Source organism: Medicago sativa, chromosome 2 (genome assembly GCF_051527215.1).
Source record: "Medicago sativa cultivar Bolivia chromosome 2, Bolivia_mono, whole genome shotgun sequence".
NCBI classification, from domain to species: domain Eukaryota; kingdom Viridiplantae; phylum Streptophyta; class Magnoliopsida; order Fabales; family Fabaceae; genus Medicago; species Medicago sativa.
Window position 1 is genome coordinate 76,900,930 of NC_140750.1, and position 17,891 is coordinate 76,918,820.

At 33.2% G+C, this 17,891-nt stretch overlaps 1 protein-coding gene and 1 pseudogene across 3 annotated transcripts; both read right to left on the reverse strand.

Moving 5' to 3' along the window:
- Positions 1-477: 477 nt before the first annotated feature.
- On the reverse strand, positions 478-11,312 carry LOC146950916 (uncharacterized; annotated as a pseudogene). The gene is made up of 12 exons (XR_015028086.1): positions 11,054-11,312; positions 10,772-10,939; positions 10,365-10,427; positions 9,169-9,285; positions 8,288-8,389; positions 7,735-8,013; positions 7,586-7,636; positions 3,479-3,673; positions 2,281-2,403; positions 1,171-1,320; positions 779-904; positions 478-706 (listed from the first exon to the last, which is right to left on the reverse strand). The product of XR_015028086.1 is annotated as an uncharacterized LOC146950916 (transcript).
- Positions 11,313-12,082: 770 nt separating this feature from the next.
- LOC146950917 (uncharacterized) lies at positions 12,083-16,697 on the reverse strand. 2 transcript variants are annotated; one of them, XM_085746865.1, is made up of 14 exons: positions 16,552-16,697; positions 16,086-16,184; positions 15,536-15,695; positions 15,172-15,429; positions 14,803-14,977; positions 14,489-14,550; positions 14,203-14,366; positions 13,932-14,029; positions 13,776-13,834; positions 13,534-13,668; positions 13,187-13,437; positions 12,934-13,093; positions 12,758-12,833; positions 12,083-12,611 (listed from the first exon to the last, which is right to left on the reverse strand). In XM_085746865.1, the coding sequence occupies exons 1-14, from the start codon at positions 16,596-16,598 to the stop codon at positions 12,346-12,348; spliced, it is 2,010 nt and encodes a 669-aa protein (XP_085602991.1). In that variant the 5' UTR covers positions 16,599-16,697; the 3' UTR covers positions 12,083-12,345. The 2 variants fall into 2 exon arrangements, with proteins under 2 accessions (XP_085602991.1, XP_085602992.1); XM_085746866.1 differs by lacking the exon at positions 16,552-16,697 and adding an exon at positions 16,386-16,498.
- Between the last annotated feature and the right edge of the window lie 1,194 nt (positions 16,698-17,891).

The window sequence follows — 17,891 nt, forward strand, 5'->3', positions numbered from 1 at the left end:
TGTTTTATAGCACACACTGTGTTTTTTTATGCTAAACGTGACAGCATGAGAGACAAAACCACAATATAAGACATTGGATAATTATTCATCTCTCTGTACAAAAGTTTTTTCAATCAAGCTAAACAAGCACTGGTCCCAGTCTTAAGACTGAAATTCAACGATAATGTTGAAACTTCAAACCTTTACCAGTTTGCCCCCCTTACAAGGTACTTGAAGGTGCAACCCAAAAATAAAATATTATTCCTAGAACCAATGTGACACAAAATCCCATTGAAATAGAATGATCTCACATGTATGCTACAATCAAAGCAACATGGTAACATCACTTGGTCACCAATATATCATGTCTTCTCCATTGTGAATCCTGCAAAGGTTGGGTGAAATCAAGTAACAATTGATATCAGTGCTTCTAACAGCACCAAATTACATGAAAACAGATATATATAACTTGGTTCAAGGTTACCTCAACTACTAAGTCTAGTATCCATTAATAACTCCTTCATTGAAGGATATTGAAAAATGTTTCGTTCCATTTCGTCTTTTCAGATGTTGGTACAATAGAATCATCTAGGAAAGGGCTCCAGAAGCCACCAGGACCAGACAAAACCCAGCTTACTTTTGTTGGTGGTTTTGTTAAGTTATGGATAGAACCTCTGTCGTCTTCCCCCGTTTTGATTTTCTTCTGAGAATCGGTTATTTTGGAATCCTTCAAAAGAAATTTAATTAGTTATAATGTAAGGTCAGTTATTGTAAAGTCTATTGCAGTTTTGAAACTCACCGTAGATTGAATAGAAGGTTCTGGAGTTGTTTGATCGTCGGCATCTGAAAAGCTTTTTTCGATAGGAATTTCATAACTTTTCATACTAGAAGCACTTCGCTTTCCAGAGCCACGTTTAAAAACTAACTGAAATGGAAGCGCAAGTTAGATAGTGGTGATCCATGCAAATAAGAGTTTAAAGACAATGCACTTAAAGTGTAAAACCTTTTTACACATTCATCCAATCAGACCTATCCGCATAGATATTTGTTGAGATATTTTATGAATTAGTACAATAGTGACATTATTGTGAAATCTGATTGATTGGTTGACCGAGTAAAATAAATTTACACTGTCAAGTACATAGTGTTAATTGTCAAATTGAAAGTAATTTGTTTGGTTGGTTTAGGCACCTTGGGTGTAGCTCTACATGTATTTTCTCCATTGCTTGGTTTAGGCACCTTCGGTGTAGCTCTACTTGCATTTTTTCCTGTTAAACCTCGGCCCTCAAAATCGCTTGTAGGACAACGAAATTTTTGCCTATTGCTAGACTTGATGAAAGTCTGCAGAAAATATAGCACAGATCAAGTCATTGAAAGACTAGTAAATTAGAAACAAAGGCATTTTTATTGCCAAAAAAAACTAAGGCATTTTTCAAAAACTGGTCAGAGGATAGTTTGCTACTATTGCACGTGTAAATTTTAGCTAATTAAATCAAAGACAAGTAAATTAAAAATACAATATAATTTTTTTAATTAAAAGCTTGCCCATTTGTCTGCAGTCTTACAAAGAGCTTATATTTCAGGGAATTGATTGTTATAGCGAAGCATATCTTCGCGAGGATTTCACGACTGTCTATTTCCTAGATACCTTTCCTAATATATACACCTGTCCTCCCTTGATTTCCAGCAAAAAAAAAAAAATTTAATTGGCTAAAAACTGTTCGTCATCAGCTCGGGATGATATCTGTCTAGATATATAGCAAACGCTCTATATTTCACCCGTATCCCAAATCCAAATCAAAAAAATGCAGAGACCTTAAAATTCAGATATTAAGATGTGAGAGCCTCCAGTATTGAAGAGAGGAAAGAGTGGTTCATCCAGAGAAAGTAGAGAACTTCTAATGCCTAGCCAATAATTATAGCATAAATGGGAGTCCTATTTTTCATTTTTAGAAACTATAGTATATACCTATGAGTCGAAGTAACAGAATCACAGACGGTAGTTTCTTATTGACTTTTGCTATTTACTTTTGCATTGACTATTTCATTATTTCATATCAAGAATGAATGTAATTTCCATCATATACACTAAAGAAAACACTGCACCATAAACTAATCAAGCAGAAAAACAATTTATATTTGGCTTATTGTCAAGAAACAGCTGAATAATTAAGAAAAACTTTTAGCTTCCTAGAATCTTATAATCCAAATTTATCCTTCTTTTTATATACCACTATGTTCCTCCTGCTACTGACTAAAGAGACATACTAGAAACTGACGTAAACATGAAATTGAACTCACAGTGTTCTTGTTTTCTGATATCATTCTCTCAGTAGGAAGATAGTCTCTTGTTTCTGCATTTAGATATCTATGAACAGATACCAAAGAACGGAATTTCTGTCCAGTGTGTGGCTCTATGTAACACTGAAAGATGAAAAAACAAATTCATAAACAATCAAATGCAAGGGGGAGGGGAAGAATATCCAAATGGTTATAGAAACAAATGAGTTGAAAGCAATAAGATGATGAAACGTTAAATAATAACAGAGAATCCAAACCTAAATAATGTGCTAAATGTAGAAATGAAGCATATATCAAGGGATCAAAACTTGATTTCTTAGCTTTTGTGTGTTAATTATTACATGGTTGAATCAAGACTAACTTCAACTAGTTCATATTGAATTATCTTATGTTGTTTTGACATATTGAATTATGTTATTCATCATGTGTCAAAACACCGACATTTCTCTGTTTGAGGATGAAAACAAACACTTACAACAGAATGCCATTTTAAACGCATATCAGAAATATATCATCCAAACTTTGATTTTATATTTTCATACTCTCACATATGGGTTCACATTTTCAAACATTGATGTAATGGAACTAAAGGGTCTGCACTTTCAGTGTAAAACAGTCTTGCAAATCAAATTGCGTGACTGGGAAAAATCGTGGCCTCCCATTGACATTGTACAACCATTAAACTCTTGTGCATTTATGTATAATAATTTCAGTTTAATGGAGGTGCATTACTGGTGTAAAACGATTTTACACCGACATCCAATGACAATTGGTCATAGTCAATTTTAAAAACGAGTTTAATGGGCATACACTTGATAGTGTGAAATAGTTTTACTGTCGTCCAATAAGGAGCCATCAATCTACCATAACATACAACTAACTTCAAAATATTTTTGTGATTTGACGGAATACAAGATGGTCATATTTAATGTCGGTGTAAAACTATTTTACAGCGACAATGCATCTTCTATGTTACACCAACATAATTAACAGAAAGGGTCTCAAAACACAATCAAAAGCAACAACAAATAGTAACACACTGTACGTACGTACGTACCCAACAAACACAAATTATATATGTGTGCATAGGGTGCATGTATGATATGATCGTATGATACATTACTATAAGCATTGAAAAGAAAGATGCATGCATGAATGAATGAATAATTAAATTAAGTGAAAGAAAAAAGAAGATTACCCTGTCAACAATGTCAGCGTGATTAGGGTTACGGTTAGGGCGGCTTCGTTGTTCAACCAGCCAACCATCAGGAACCTTTAACGGTGACCGGATCACAATCTGCAATTCTTTTTCACCTGAATTCGTCGGATTGTGAATGAGATGCTTCTTTTCAATATTCATTTCTGTTTTCGGCGACATGCTGTTACTTGGGACTCACTCACTCTCTCTCTCTCTCTCTCTCTCAGAGTCACACTCACAGTCACACACCTAGCTGAAACGTGCGTTGTTCACTGCAAACGGGATTTCATAGCATTTTAAGGATGTTTGGCAGCCAGTTAGAAAGAAACGTGATTCTTCCTTTCAAAATCGATTCCAGTTGAAGCTACCATGTGTAGCTTTTGCGTCTGGCTACAATCAATTTTATGGAAGTCTCATGATATTTTACAGCTTTACCCTTTTCATGTTGCGCTGATTTCTATCTGTTATGTGCTACGGTGCCATTGTCCAGAGGTTAGGGACGAGGAAAATAATGGACTTTTTTTTGGTAGTAATAAAAAATAAATGGCCCATTATTATGTTGATTGCCCTCAGATTTTTTTCTTTCTTTCTTTCTATTATTACCTTTTACTTTATCAACATATTTTTTATTTTTACTTACTACCCAATCAACGTATTTGACAGTATTTTATTTAATCAATTAACATAAAAAATAATCAAAGATGATGAAACAAGAAAAATGTCCCAAATGTATCAATTTACTCAATTAAATATGAGTAGTAATATACTCCCTCCGTCTCGCATAATGGTTGTTCAAGGTTTGTGCACGATTTGTAAAGAAATGATTAATCAGGTTGATTTCAATGATAAAATTAGTACTATCTCTGTTGCTTTTTAATTGTCACTTTTTGATATTTTACATAATTCAATACAATTAATAAATGTTACTACTTTTGATACAGTAATTTATCATTTTCTAATAATAGTCTCATTCATTTAATATCTTGTTTCATATACTTCTCTCTTTGTAATAAATAACTAAGGGTAATATTGGTAAAACAACATTTAATATTGCATTGAACTTTGAAAGTGGCAATTAAATAAAAACAAAAGTTTTCTACAAGAGACACTTAAAAAGGAACAAAGGGAGTATCATTTATTAAAATATATTTATTAATTGTAGTTAGTGGAGTAGTTAAGTTGGATGAAGTTCGATAAATAAGGGTATAATAGTGGAAAAAAAATAATAAATGTTGTATTTTTATTATAAAGTGATAATTATTTTGAGATAGAGAAAAAAATTCTAAGACAATTATTTTGAGACAAAGTGAGTATTAAATCTATGCTTCGAATGAAATTATAATTTTATTTACTTTTTCATAAATTTAAGGTGTGTTTGACTGGCACAACGTTAAGTATATTAAAATACAGGAAAGAACAGTGCATGGCATAAGAGAATTGCACCAGAGATAGATAATACTCTTTCGGGACACATTTATAAGTAAAAAACAACTTTTTAGATTCATTTAATAATTAATGTATCTAACTTTTATATAGACCGGATACATTAGCTATTCAAATGAACTTAAAAACTTATTTTTTACTTATAAATGCGACTGGATAGAGTATTTTTTATGTTAGAAAATAAAAAGAGTATTTTGGTTTTTTTATGGTACTTTCGACAAAAAGTTGTCTCGTGGTTTAGTTTAGTCGGGGACAAAAATCCTGGTTTTGTTCAATCTCATCGTATCTATTTTGTCCCGTCTCATGACACACGTTTCTAAATCAAAGAGAGTATTATAATTTAATAATGACAATGATTAATAAATTAATATTATAATTGTTATTGTTATACTCATTAAGATATTTATTTAAAAAAAATTGGTGACGCATGATTAAATCATAGAAATTTTCAAAAGTTACAAAAAATAGTGTACAAATGTATTACCAATATCCAAATAATTTAATTTTTTTATTCACGTAAAAAAAAAAATGTGCATCTAATCTTTTTTTTTAAATGTGCATCTAATCATATTTAATGATTATACTAATTTACTGTATTAGTTCCTAAAATGTCTTAACATATCTTTAAAAAATGATGTATGAAATACAACTTACTAGTATTTTTCTTTCAAAAAAAAAAAAAAATACTTACTAGTATTTAGCTATTATATTATAATAAAAATATATTTTTTTATTAGGAAATTATACTAAAAATAATTAAAAAATATGTTTTTTTGATTAAATCTGGTTGAACCTCTAAGCCTTAAACTCATACCTAGGGGTGGCAAAAAAATCCGTACCCGCGGGTATCCGCGGATAAAATCCGTCATGGGGACGGGGCGGGTAGCTAAACGGGTATCCGCGGGTATAATAAACGGGTATTTAACTACCCGTTAGTATATGGACACGGACACGGATTTGATGATACCCGTGCCCGCGGGTATCCGTTAATAAATTACGTAAATTACTAAAATATTCATGTGTGTGTCTATATATATATATATATATATATATATATATATATATATATAAGAGTGTGCTGTCTAAACAAAAACCCTAGTTTACTGTACGACTTAGTTTTCTCTATTATTTATCTCAAGAGCGTCAAAAAATTCTCTTCCTCTCCTCTACTTTTGCGGCTAGGTTATCATCTTCTCCTTCATCTCTTTTTTTTTCTTCTTCTTTTCCTTAGAATGATTATTTGTTTATGATTTTAGAATTTAGGGCATTCTAATTTTAGAGGGTATCTTATTTGGAGATTTCTACATTTTTTGGATGTTTATTTGGATTTTGGATGTTTTTATATTTTATTTTACTTCAAAAATTTGCATGGATTGTGTAAGAATCATATCTATTATGGTATGATGAATTTGCTTGGGATTATGTAAGAATCTTGATTTTTGATTGGATTATGGTATGGATTATGAAATTTGAATGGAATATGTTATGTATAGATCTTTAGAAGTTGAATTTTGTAGGTAATTAAAAGTTGAATTTTTCTTTGTACAAAAAAAAAATCAAAAATTCATGGCTACCCGAGGATATCTGTGGGTATCTAAATACCCGTGGATTACCCGTATAGAGATACCCGCACGGATATGGGGACAGTACGGGTACCATATTTATCCAACGGGGCGGGACGGATATCATACTACCCGTACCCGCGGATACCCATTGACATCCTTACTCATACCTACACTGATTTAATGTTCAGTCCGGTTTTGATTATTTAGGCAAATAGTTACTCCAATGATATGATTTTGCAACAACCATGACAAAATCTCCTTATGTTCTCACAAATCCTAGTCAAACCATCAATACCAATTTTACAGCTATCACAAAAAGAATAACTCGATCCATCAAAAAAAAAAAGGACAAAATCCTCTGAGTCTATCGGATACATTTGACATTGTATGGATAGATTTCTCATATGCACCTGACACATGAGAATAGAGATTCTCTCAATTGAAATCCTCTCATTCTTATTCTTTCTCAATTGTCACATCTCAACCATAAAATTCAATCTCTCAATTGGTTCTTTTCAATGTAGTTCGGTTTTGTTTTTGGTTCTTTCAAACATCCTAATATTAGATTTGGTTCAAATTTTTCTTTTCTTTCAACAGTCCTAATATTCGATTTAGTTCATGTTTAGTTTTTTTTTTCAATTACAATTTGGGTTTTGAAACTATAGTTCCTATTCGGTTTGAAGCCACATAACCTACACCAAACCTCTATCAATTCGGTTCAGAGCGAATAATTAACGGTTCAGTTCAGTTTTATCAAACTGTTGTGAGTTGTAACAGTTCAATTTGATTTTCCTCCTGAAACGAACCATTAACGGTCCTAGTTTTAGATATTAAGCATGACACTGATGACAGCGTGAAACATAGTCATATTAACACCAACCACGCAATAAAAGACACTACAAGATAGTTATTTATCTCTGTACAAAAGTTTTTTCAACATAGCTAAATCACTAATGGTCTAGTCTTAACACTGAAATTTGACAATGAGTTGAAACTTCAACCCAAAAATTATAGTTCCTAGAACCAGTATGACACAACATACACTACTGTAACCAGTGAAATAGAACGATCTCTACATATATGCTACAACATAAGCTACATCGTAACACGACATAGTCACCAATATGTCATGTCTTCTCCATGTTGAATCCTGCAAAGTTGGATGAAATCAAATAACAAGTGATATCAGTGCTTCTAAAAGCATCAAATTACATTCAAACATATTTAACTAGGTTCAAGCTTACCTCAATTATTTTCTCCACTAGTAGCTCCTTCATTGATGGATATTGAAAATGCTTCGGACCATTTCCTCTTTTCAGATGCCGGTACAACAGAATCATCGAGGAAAGCGTTCCAGAAGCCTCTAGGACTAGACAAAACCCAGCTTACCTTTGTTGGTGGTCTTGCTAAGTTATGGATGGAACCTCTATCGTCTTCCCCCATTTTGATTTGCTTCTGAGAATCATTTTTTTCGTAACTTTTCATACTAGGAGCACTTTGCTTTCCAGAGCCACATTTGAAAACTAACTGAAAAGGTAGCACAAATTAGATAGTGGCAATCCATACAAATAAGAGTTTAAATACTAAGCACTTAAAGTATAAAACATTTTTACACAATCATCCAATAAGATCTTGCCGCATAGATATTTGTTGAGATGATTTATGAATTAATAAAACAGTAACATCATTATTGAAATCCGATTGGATGACCATGTAAAAAACTTACACTATAAGTACATATTATTTAAACTCCATTGTTAATTGTCAAATTGAAAGTAATTTGTTTGTTTGGTTCAGGCACCTTGGGCGTAGCTCTGCATGCATTTTCTGCAGAAAAACTTAAACGTCCCTCAAAATCTTTTGCAGGACGAAGCTTTTGTGCAGTCCTAGACTTGATGCACGTCTACATTAAATATTGCACAGATCAAGTCATCGAAAGAACTTTGATTCATATGCGAACAGGAGAGTGTAAAAAAACTTAAACATAAATGTTCACTTAAAATTGTGAAAGGAAACTACACAGAACTAAAATAAAGAAACTGTACAAAAGAGAACAAAAAAAATGATATCTTGTATGTAAAAAAATTGAATTAGAAAACAAGGCTTTTTTTTGACATAAAGAACCAAGGATTTTTTCAAAAACTAATTAGAGGATAATTTAACTTGTAAATTGTAATAGTGGTTCATCCACTCTAGAATGGAGTGAAAAAAACCAGGCTCTAATACCGCAGAATATGGATGACTCGCTTCTAAAGCCTAGCTCATAAGAAAGCTAGCTTATAGCATAAATGGGAATCCCATTTTCCATTTCTAGTAGAACTGAGTCGAAGTAACAGAATCAATGACATTTATTATCTACTTTTACAAGTGATTATTTCATATCAAGGAGTTTAATTTCCATCATATACACTAAAGCAAAAACAACACCATAACCTGATAATGCAGTAAAACAATATATACTTGGCTTATTGCAAGGAAACAGCTGAATAATTAAGAAAAACTTTTATGCTTCATACAATCTTATAAACCAAATGTATCCAATTCTTCTTTACAAAATGCCATGTTGAGTATCTAGACATATTTCGTTATCTTTTCAAAATAAAGATTGATTCCACTATGTTTCTCTTGTTACTGACAAAAGAGACATACTACAAACTGATGTAACATGAAATTGTTACTCACAGCATTTTCTGATATCATTCTTTCAGTAGGAAGATAGTCTCTTGCTTCTGCCGTAAGATATCTCTGAACAGATGTCAAAGAACGGAACTTCTGTCCAGTGCGTGGCTCTATGTAATACTGAAAATCAAATAAAAATCAAATCCATGAAGGAGGGGAAATTTTTTCAAATGGTTTTAGAAATGACTAGTGGAGTTTCAACAAATGACATGAGAACAATACTGTGATATACCAAAAAATAGTAACAGAGAACTCAAGCCTAAATGTGCTACCTGTAGAAATGAAGCATAGAAAGGGATTATAACTTTCTTTCCTAGCTTGTGTGTGTTAATTGTTACATGGTTCAATCAAGTGTAAATTTGCCTAACCAAGAAAATTATATTATCAGCAACGCTGTTTAGCTATTTAGGTTCAATTTAGAATGAATTTTGTTCATACTGAATTATCTTATTTATGTTGTTTTGTCAGTTTGTCAAAGAAATGCCTATATTCATCATGTGTGAGAGACCACCATTACTAGTGTTCAGAATTAAAACACTTATTGGATGCCATTTGTAACCCTTATCAGAAATTTCTTATACAAACTTTGATTTACTTCATAGTTTCATACTTTCACATATTTGTTCACACTTTCGATTATTTATTTATAAAAATTTGAGTTTATTGGAGCTGCACTGTTTTTTTACCAACATCCAATAACAATTCATCGTGTTGTCACATAATCCTATTTTAGAACCGTGTTTTGAAATAACTGCCAAATGCTTGATTTTATGAATGGTCACTGTAAAACTAGTTTACAATGACGGTGCATATCGCTTTTTATACATAATAACCCTAAGTCAGCAACCTCTACACAATTGTCGCACTGTACCCAACAAACACAAACTATATATGTGTGTGTGTGCGCGCGCGTGCATGGGTGTATGATATGATTGTATGGTACTAAGCAGTGCAAAGATGCATGCATAAATAATTAAAGGGAAATGTTAACTAGTGCCCCCGGGGAACTAGTTAAGGAGACTAAATTAGAAATTTTGCATTGGAAATTGTTAAAAAGTGGTATGTTCAACTTTTTAAAAGTCAAAAGTTTGTTGTTTTCAAGTAAACATTTCTATTTTTTACTTTCTTAACTGGTGCCCCAGGGGCACTAGTTAACACAACCCCATAATTAAATTAACTGGAGGAGAAAAGAAGGTTACCCGATCGACGCGGTCACAGTTAGACAAACGGGGCCGATGCTCAACCAACCAACCATCAGGAAGCTTGAACGACAGCCAAACCAGAAAGAAAAAAAAACTCATCAGCCAAAACAGGATTCACCGATACTTCCAAAGATCAGTGACCACCATAAAAAACAAAATCCAAACAAGCACTGACACAGGGTACTCTGCTATTGCCACTAGTGTTCCACCATTGAAACAAACACACAAACAAACAATAAAAATAGTATTAAAAAATAGCTTAATCACTTCAATTCTCTTACATTCAACCTTATTTCAGAACAGATTTCCATTTACAAACGAGTAAGAAAAATGCAATTAATGATTTCCATTTGCAATTCTCTTAATTATCATCATATAAATTAAAGTAAAAACAGGACTATAACCTGATAATGCAGCAAAACATAAAAGTTGGAACTGACATTGTTATTGTTTTCTGATATGGTTCTCTGACTCTGAGTAGGAAGATAGTCTATTGTATCTCCTCCATTTAGATATCGCTGAACAGATACCAAAGAACGGAACTTCTGTCCAGTGTGTGGCTCTATGTAATACTGAAGAAGAAGAAGAAGAAAAAAGATTTATCGTTAAGCTGTCAGTGTAAAACTAGTTAATGAATAGAAAGGGGTTAGCTAAAGATGCATGCAGAAAAGAAGGGTTACCCTTACCCTGTCAATGTGGTTGGGGTTAGAGGGACGGGGTCGTTGTTCAACCATCCAACCATCGGGAACCTCAACCTTGGACGACGGTGACTGGACCACAATTTGCAATTCTTTTTCCCTTAAATTCATTAGATTGCGATTTAGATGATGTTCCATTCCAACATCCATGCTTCTTTCTATTCGGTGCTCGAGTTAATTAAGGACATGATCAGATCATGATGATGATGATGATGTTCTTGCTTGGGACTCACTGATCACTCCACACAGTCAGCATATTAACAAGTGTCATATTTATTGTTAATTCGGTTTCGGTGCTCCATTTGTGTGACTCACTCATTTCATTATTTTATTTTACAAATTATTTAATTTTTTAAAAAAATGTATAAATTCCCTAAAAAAAGAAAATGTATAAATGACTTAACAAGTGTTTTAAGGGCACTTGTTAAATATTCAAAAGAAGAAATTATTTGTAAATCTTATGTAAAAAATGTTCTTTTTTAAAGTTTTAATATGTTAAATACATAATTTTCAAAAAAATGTTTCTTCTTTAAAGTTACACAATTACAGGGGGTTACCATTTCCCTTAACTAGATTATTGTATCTAGTTTATCATGTAGGGTTTTTCTATCATGTATTAGTGTGATGATGGCTTGTTGAGATAATGAGTAAAGAAGTTGAAGATTCATGTTACATAACAATTAATATATTTGACATTCAATCCTTAAAAAAAAAAAAAAAAAAAAACATTTGTCATTAAAATAAATATCATGTATCGGTGTAATCACTAATGTCATAAATGCATAGTGAAATGTGATGACCGAGAGTGGTGAAAGTATAATTAATTAGAGAATAGAATTGAAAAATGAGATCCACATCAGCTTAGTTTAGTTGAAATAGGAATTACTGCAGTTCGATTCAATTTGAGAGATAACTCTTGATAGATACTATTTTCATTTTAGAAGTAAGGGTTTTACTTTGGAGTACGGATTAGGATCTGTTTATGGAATGATAAAGGAGAAATTGTTCAAGCCAAAATAGTGTTCAACACTGGAATTTTATCTCCTAAACAGGCTGACGCTTTTGGTTTAGTAGAGGCTATTTAACACAAGTATACAACGATAGTTACCTACATTTGTCTATAACATGGTGGGATTCAACACTTGTATATGCATCACACCACATTAACATCGCAAAATAAAAATAAAAATAAAAATAAAAATGAAGGCTTAGCAATGAAGTTCTATTTCTCTTTTGCTTTCCTTTGTTAGTACATAATAAATAAGTAATTTGATGCCAAATTAGTCGCAATACAGAACAAATAGCGCGCATCCATGAACTTCCACGTCCATTGATATTGTCCCTTGCATTGTTACAACGTTCTTTCCACTCCACATTTCTTTACCTTGACAGGAATTGATGCGTCTGCCAGGGAAAACCTTAGCCAAATATGACATCTTTGCATATATTCGTGTCTTCTGTTCATTTAGATTGAAGAAAGCCATATATACTTCTCCTTTTCTTCCCGTTGCAATCCAGGAGCGAATGCCACCCGAATCAACATTAGCTGCACGAGTGTCCAATTTACATTATGAATAATAAACACAGGGAAGACAAATTATATTTCCTCTTGTCTTAAATATAAACAAAAAGGGGACATCTATATGTAAAAGTAATTTGTTCAAAAAAAAATTATGTACTAGTAAAATTCACCTTGGATATACTTCACTGTTACACAAAGACCAGAGTAACTATTTACCAGGGTCCCATTGGAGTTTAGCTCCCAAATCTGTTAAAGAAAGTATTCATCGTCTTCCAATTGATTCCACAAATAGCAATAATATATGCCTAGCTAGGGGTACTTACATCAAATATGAACTGCAACATACCTGCTTTGAATCCAAACTGCAGGGAGAAAATGCGCCTCTCTTGAACTCTTTGGAAGTAACTTTTCGTTTTGGAGAACCATCGAAGCAAAGTCTCATTTGGTTGGTTGCAACTAATTGATGTTTCCCGCGATAGTCCTCTTGATACATACTCTCTTTGTCTCTAACAACATCAATTAAACAATTTATGTTGTTAACAACAAAAATAATCAACTAAGTTATATAAATAGAACATAGAAAGATGAAGTGTGATTACAATCTGAATTGAAGTTCTCTCTTGTGTACACAGAAAGGGTTCTGATGCTTGTTTTCTGCATTCCCTTTCCAACAGATTCTTTCAAGATCTTGGTTAATATTTTCAATAGTCCAACCAATTGCCTTTGATTCGCTGCAGCTAGTAAGGCCTAATGAATGTATGGGTTTCTTTCCTTTCTTAGATCTTCTCATTTTCTGTATATGATGCTGATATTCGTTTTTCGAGTTCTTCGAGCTTGTGACATAAGGAAACTGTCATTGCAGTAAAAATGATATGATTTTTATATATTTATCCCTCACATGTAAACTATTTTCCTCCAAAAAAAAAAAGTAAGATGGCTCACATGCCTCCATGTTATTAGAGCTGAAATAATTAATCTCTAGCACGGTAGGATTCGTGATAATTTCATATGTGGCAGGGTCGATCTTCCGCATGTCGCCTCCATACATAAGGGGAGACTTTGCCAGAGCCCATAAAGTCATCTATGAGATAACAATGAATTCATTCAGAATCTATCATAATGCATGCAATCACATCAAAACATGAAATATATAAGAAAGTTACTCAGTTATTTAGTATTTATCAATACCTGTGTCCTTTTCTCATCTAGAGTCAAGTTACTATACTTGTGTGGCTCTTCTTTTGAATCTATAAATTAAAAAAAAAAAAGTTCAAAAATCCATATTTCAGTAAGCCTTTTAATCAAGAGAGAATGCTTCACTGTCTAGCAGGCGAGCCTCATCACCTTTGTCAGTTAGCCATCCAAATGGTAGCATGTCCAAATCAGGCCATGACCTTCCCTTTAAACCTTTTGCTCCTATCATATTAGCCGTAGCTAAGTCCCTGATTCAGAATTTAATGAACTGAGGTTATGTAATATGGTGAAATATTGGTGGTAAAATAACAGAACATAAACAGATAAGCAGCATCATGATAGCAACATATATACTTCGAATCTAGAGACTGATAAAAGTATCTTAGACCGTGATATAATGTATTAAAAAAAACTTAATCACCTTGATATATCAAAATGAGCCTTGACATCATCCCATTTATCAAAGTCATCTCCTGTTATGCGATACATGTTGACTAGTCCACTTACATCCTTGGCCATGGCTGGTGTCACATATTTTCCGGGAGACACAGAATACACAATGGGACGATTAAGTTGGCTCAGAACCTGGCATGACATGTCACATTAAAAGTTTGCAAATAATAGTAGCAAAAATATTAAGATCTTGAATGTTGACACAAGAACAAGTAGCAGTGAAAGAAGGTAAGAAAGAGGAAACTGAAGAATACCCCGGATACATAGGTTATCTCATTTAAATCCAAGTCCTCGCCGAACACGCAGTCATGTTTCACTGCAAGAAAGGCAGAAAATCTATCAATATTAGTACCAAAGCATAGGCATAACTGTGTATATATACTCTCCTACATGATAATGCTAGTCCAAATTAACACATGAATGTATAATCAATCAATAATTTGTAAGTTTAATCACTTATAGAGGTTTGGAAATAATGGAAATTAAATTATTTAAAGTCATCGTGATTCTTGTCAATGACATGATAAATGTTGTAAACAGAACACTTAGAAATTAGAAGTATCGGTACCAAGATCAACACCCCAAGCAGCATACTGCTCATAAAGGGATCTCAGAAAAGCCCTCCCTGCCCCTAACGTTGTATCTACACTCATGAAACCATCCGGCATCCATCCACAAGCCCTTTTTGGGATTGCTATGTCTTTTGCATGCCACACACGACCAGATTCTTGATAAGCACCGCCCTAGTAAAAAATCACAAGAAGAGGACATCAAAAGTCAATATGAAATTTTGTTTTAGATTAAGTGCATATTTTGAACTGGCTTATTTTGAATTTGCTTATTTGTGCTTATCTACCGACATAAGCATAAGCAGTGGTGAGTTCATAATACAGAAATAAATAGAATATCAAGTTAAATAAAAAATGCAAACCAATACCTTTGTTGTATCTAGGATAGGGGTATTTGCATCCACAGCTTGTGTGCTTATCCCTCTCATAACATGAATTCCAAACTTTAAACCTAAGCTATGTACTTTCTTAGCTACTTCACTTAATCCATTCCCACCATGGGAAGAAGGCCACCTTCCTGGATCAGGGACCATCCTTCCCCATTCATCAATCACGTCAAATCCACGAGAATCAGCATTAGCACCTGCGACGTTCTTCCTATACCAGAGGAAATCCACCACAACAAACTACAAGGGTAGAAACAAAGAAATCAATCTATATCTATAACCTAAACACTACTAATGCAGTAAAGTAAAATCATTCATACACTACAGTTCATTTCAGTGTTTATACCTCATATCCATGAGCATGAAGACGCTGAGAAACAATTTCAGCATTCTGTAAGAATTCTTGTTCAGATACTATCCAGGAAAATGCGTCATAGGAATTCCACCCTCTTGGTGGCAAAGCAGCTTGTTGTAGGTCACTCTCAGATAAATTTCTTGATGACACACTGAAATGACACACTCAAATATAAATAAAATTATCAAAAGTTAAATTGAGCTGGGTTCTAACCAGTTAAACATTTAACTACCATAAACTATATTTATAGTAACTAACAAAACAACCTTTGAAAAATATGTTTAGAAAATCTCCCAGCAATACCAAATGCACAACACAAGACATAACATCCAGTGGCAACCAATGACAATGTAAATGCAAAAGCAAAAAAAAAAAAAAAAAAAAAAAAAAAACATGTTGGGTTTTGGATCCAACCACCTTTCAGTTTACTATAAATAGTAATATTTCACAGAATGTAGGTTAAAAGAAGAACCAAGTAAAGCTGAAAATAGAAAAAAGAATGAGAAGAAGATTGTATGGTTGCATTGCATTTACTACATACCTCTGAAAGTAGCAGGAACCAAAGAGAAGCCAAAAAGAGACTAAGCAGCACAGTGTGAAACGCCTCATACTCATAAATGTCCAACTCTTTTGTAAAATACTATTAAATTAAATTTAGACAAAGGAAAAAAAAAAACCAGAGAAATTAGTAGGAAAAACACACAGTATGAAGAAATTAGTAACTAAACATAAACAAGATGAGAAGAAGATGGGGGTGAGGGGATTTTACAAAACTGCCCCAACTTTATGGTTGAACTGTGTGTTAAGTTATCATTAGTACTATTTACAGTAACATTTTTACTTGGAAACAATCATATCATTGAAACTCTTGCATCATCATGGTAAAGCGCCAGGAAATTAAAATGGACTCTAGTTCAAGATTGGAGTGGAGTAATGACACGAAATTAATAAAATTATTTGGACTTTGATTGAGCAGAATGTGAACAATACATGAGAAAGGAATTTACTTTTGTTGACTTGAGTCTCCACGACACACGTTTGCTTGTGTAATCATCCTAAGCAACAACACAAACACACTGCAATCACCAAATTCTCCTAGCTAGGCCCACACGTAACGGTTCACATCACAAGGCATATAGTACTTTAATTTGTTGATTTAATTATAGTCTTGGTCCCCTATTTTCATATATTAATGGGATTATTTGGCTTATAATATTATTTTTTTTTGAGCAAATTTGGCTTATAATATTGTTCTTATGGAAATTGATCAATATATGTATCAATGTACTCTATTTATGGAGAAAAGGTAGTTTTTTTTTTTTTTTTGAAGGAGGAGAAAAGGTAGTTTAGCACGTAAAGAAATGCAACTAAAATTTTTTCCTTTATTTTATTTGTTTGGTACAATACTTATTTATGAATTTCGCTTTTGTATACTCTCTTCCAATTTTCTCCATACCGTGTGTGGTTTTTTTACATGAAAACTTCGTCCTTTTTCTCTAGTGGTTCAATAAAATAGCGATGTCACTTAATTTTTTGAAACTGACCATGATTTCAAATCACAGCATATAATGAGAAGTTGCATTGCATAGTTACATGCGTAATTTCAGCTAGATTCTTCAATACTCTTCAACTATAGACGGGTCCCTACGATACGCGGTATACTTAGCTAGCAACTCCATAAGAGTCCCACATCGGTTAGGAGTTGGCCTGACAATTTGTTTATAAGTGGGGGCAATCCTCACCTCACAAGCCGGTTTTGTGGGGTTGTGTTAGGCCCAACCACGATTTCTAATATGGTATCAGAGCCTCTTCACGATTATGGGCCACCTGTTGTCAGGTTTCCGTTATCGGGCCACCCGTCATTTATGTTCACGCTTCAGATGTGTAATCCTGAGCGTAGGGGGGTGTGTTAAGAGTCCCACATTGGTTAGGAGTTGGCCTGACAATTTGTTTATAAGTGGGGGCAATCCTCACCTCACAAGCCGGTTTTGTGGGGTTGTGTTAGGCCCAACTCCATATGGTCTTTAGATTTGATTTTTTAACTAAACTTAGCTATCACGGGAAAATATGCTAATTAGTTACTACCATCCATAATAGATACTGAGAGTGCTAGCTGCTAAGATAAGCATTTGAATAGATACTGAGAGTGCTAGCTGCTAAGATAAGCATTTGAAGCTAAATTTGGGATTCATTCGATCCTTTCAATTGTTTCTTTTCTTATGTCTCTCAATTATTATCAATTTCATTATTAAACTTTTTTCTCTCTTATTTTTTATATTAAAAACCAATTTCACCTTTTTTTTCATTCAATGATAAAATTGACAATGATCGAGTGACATGAAAGAAA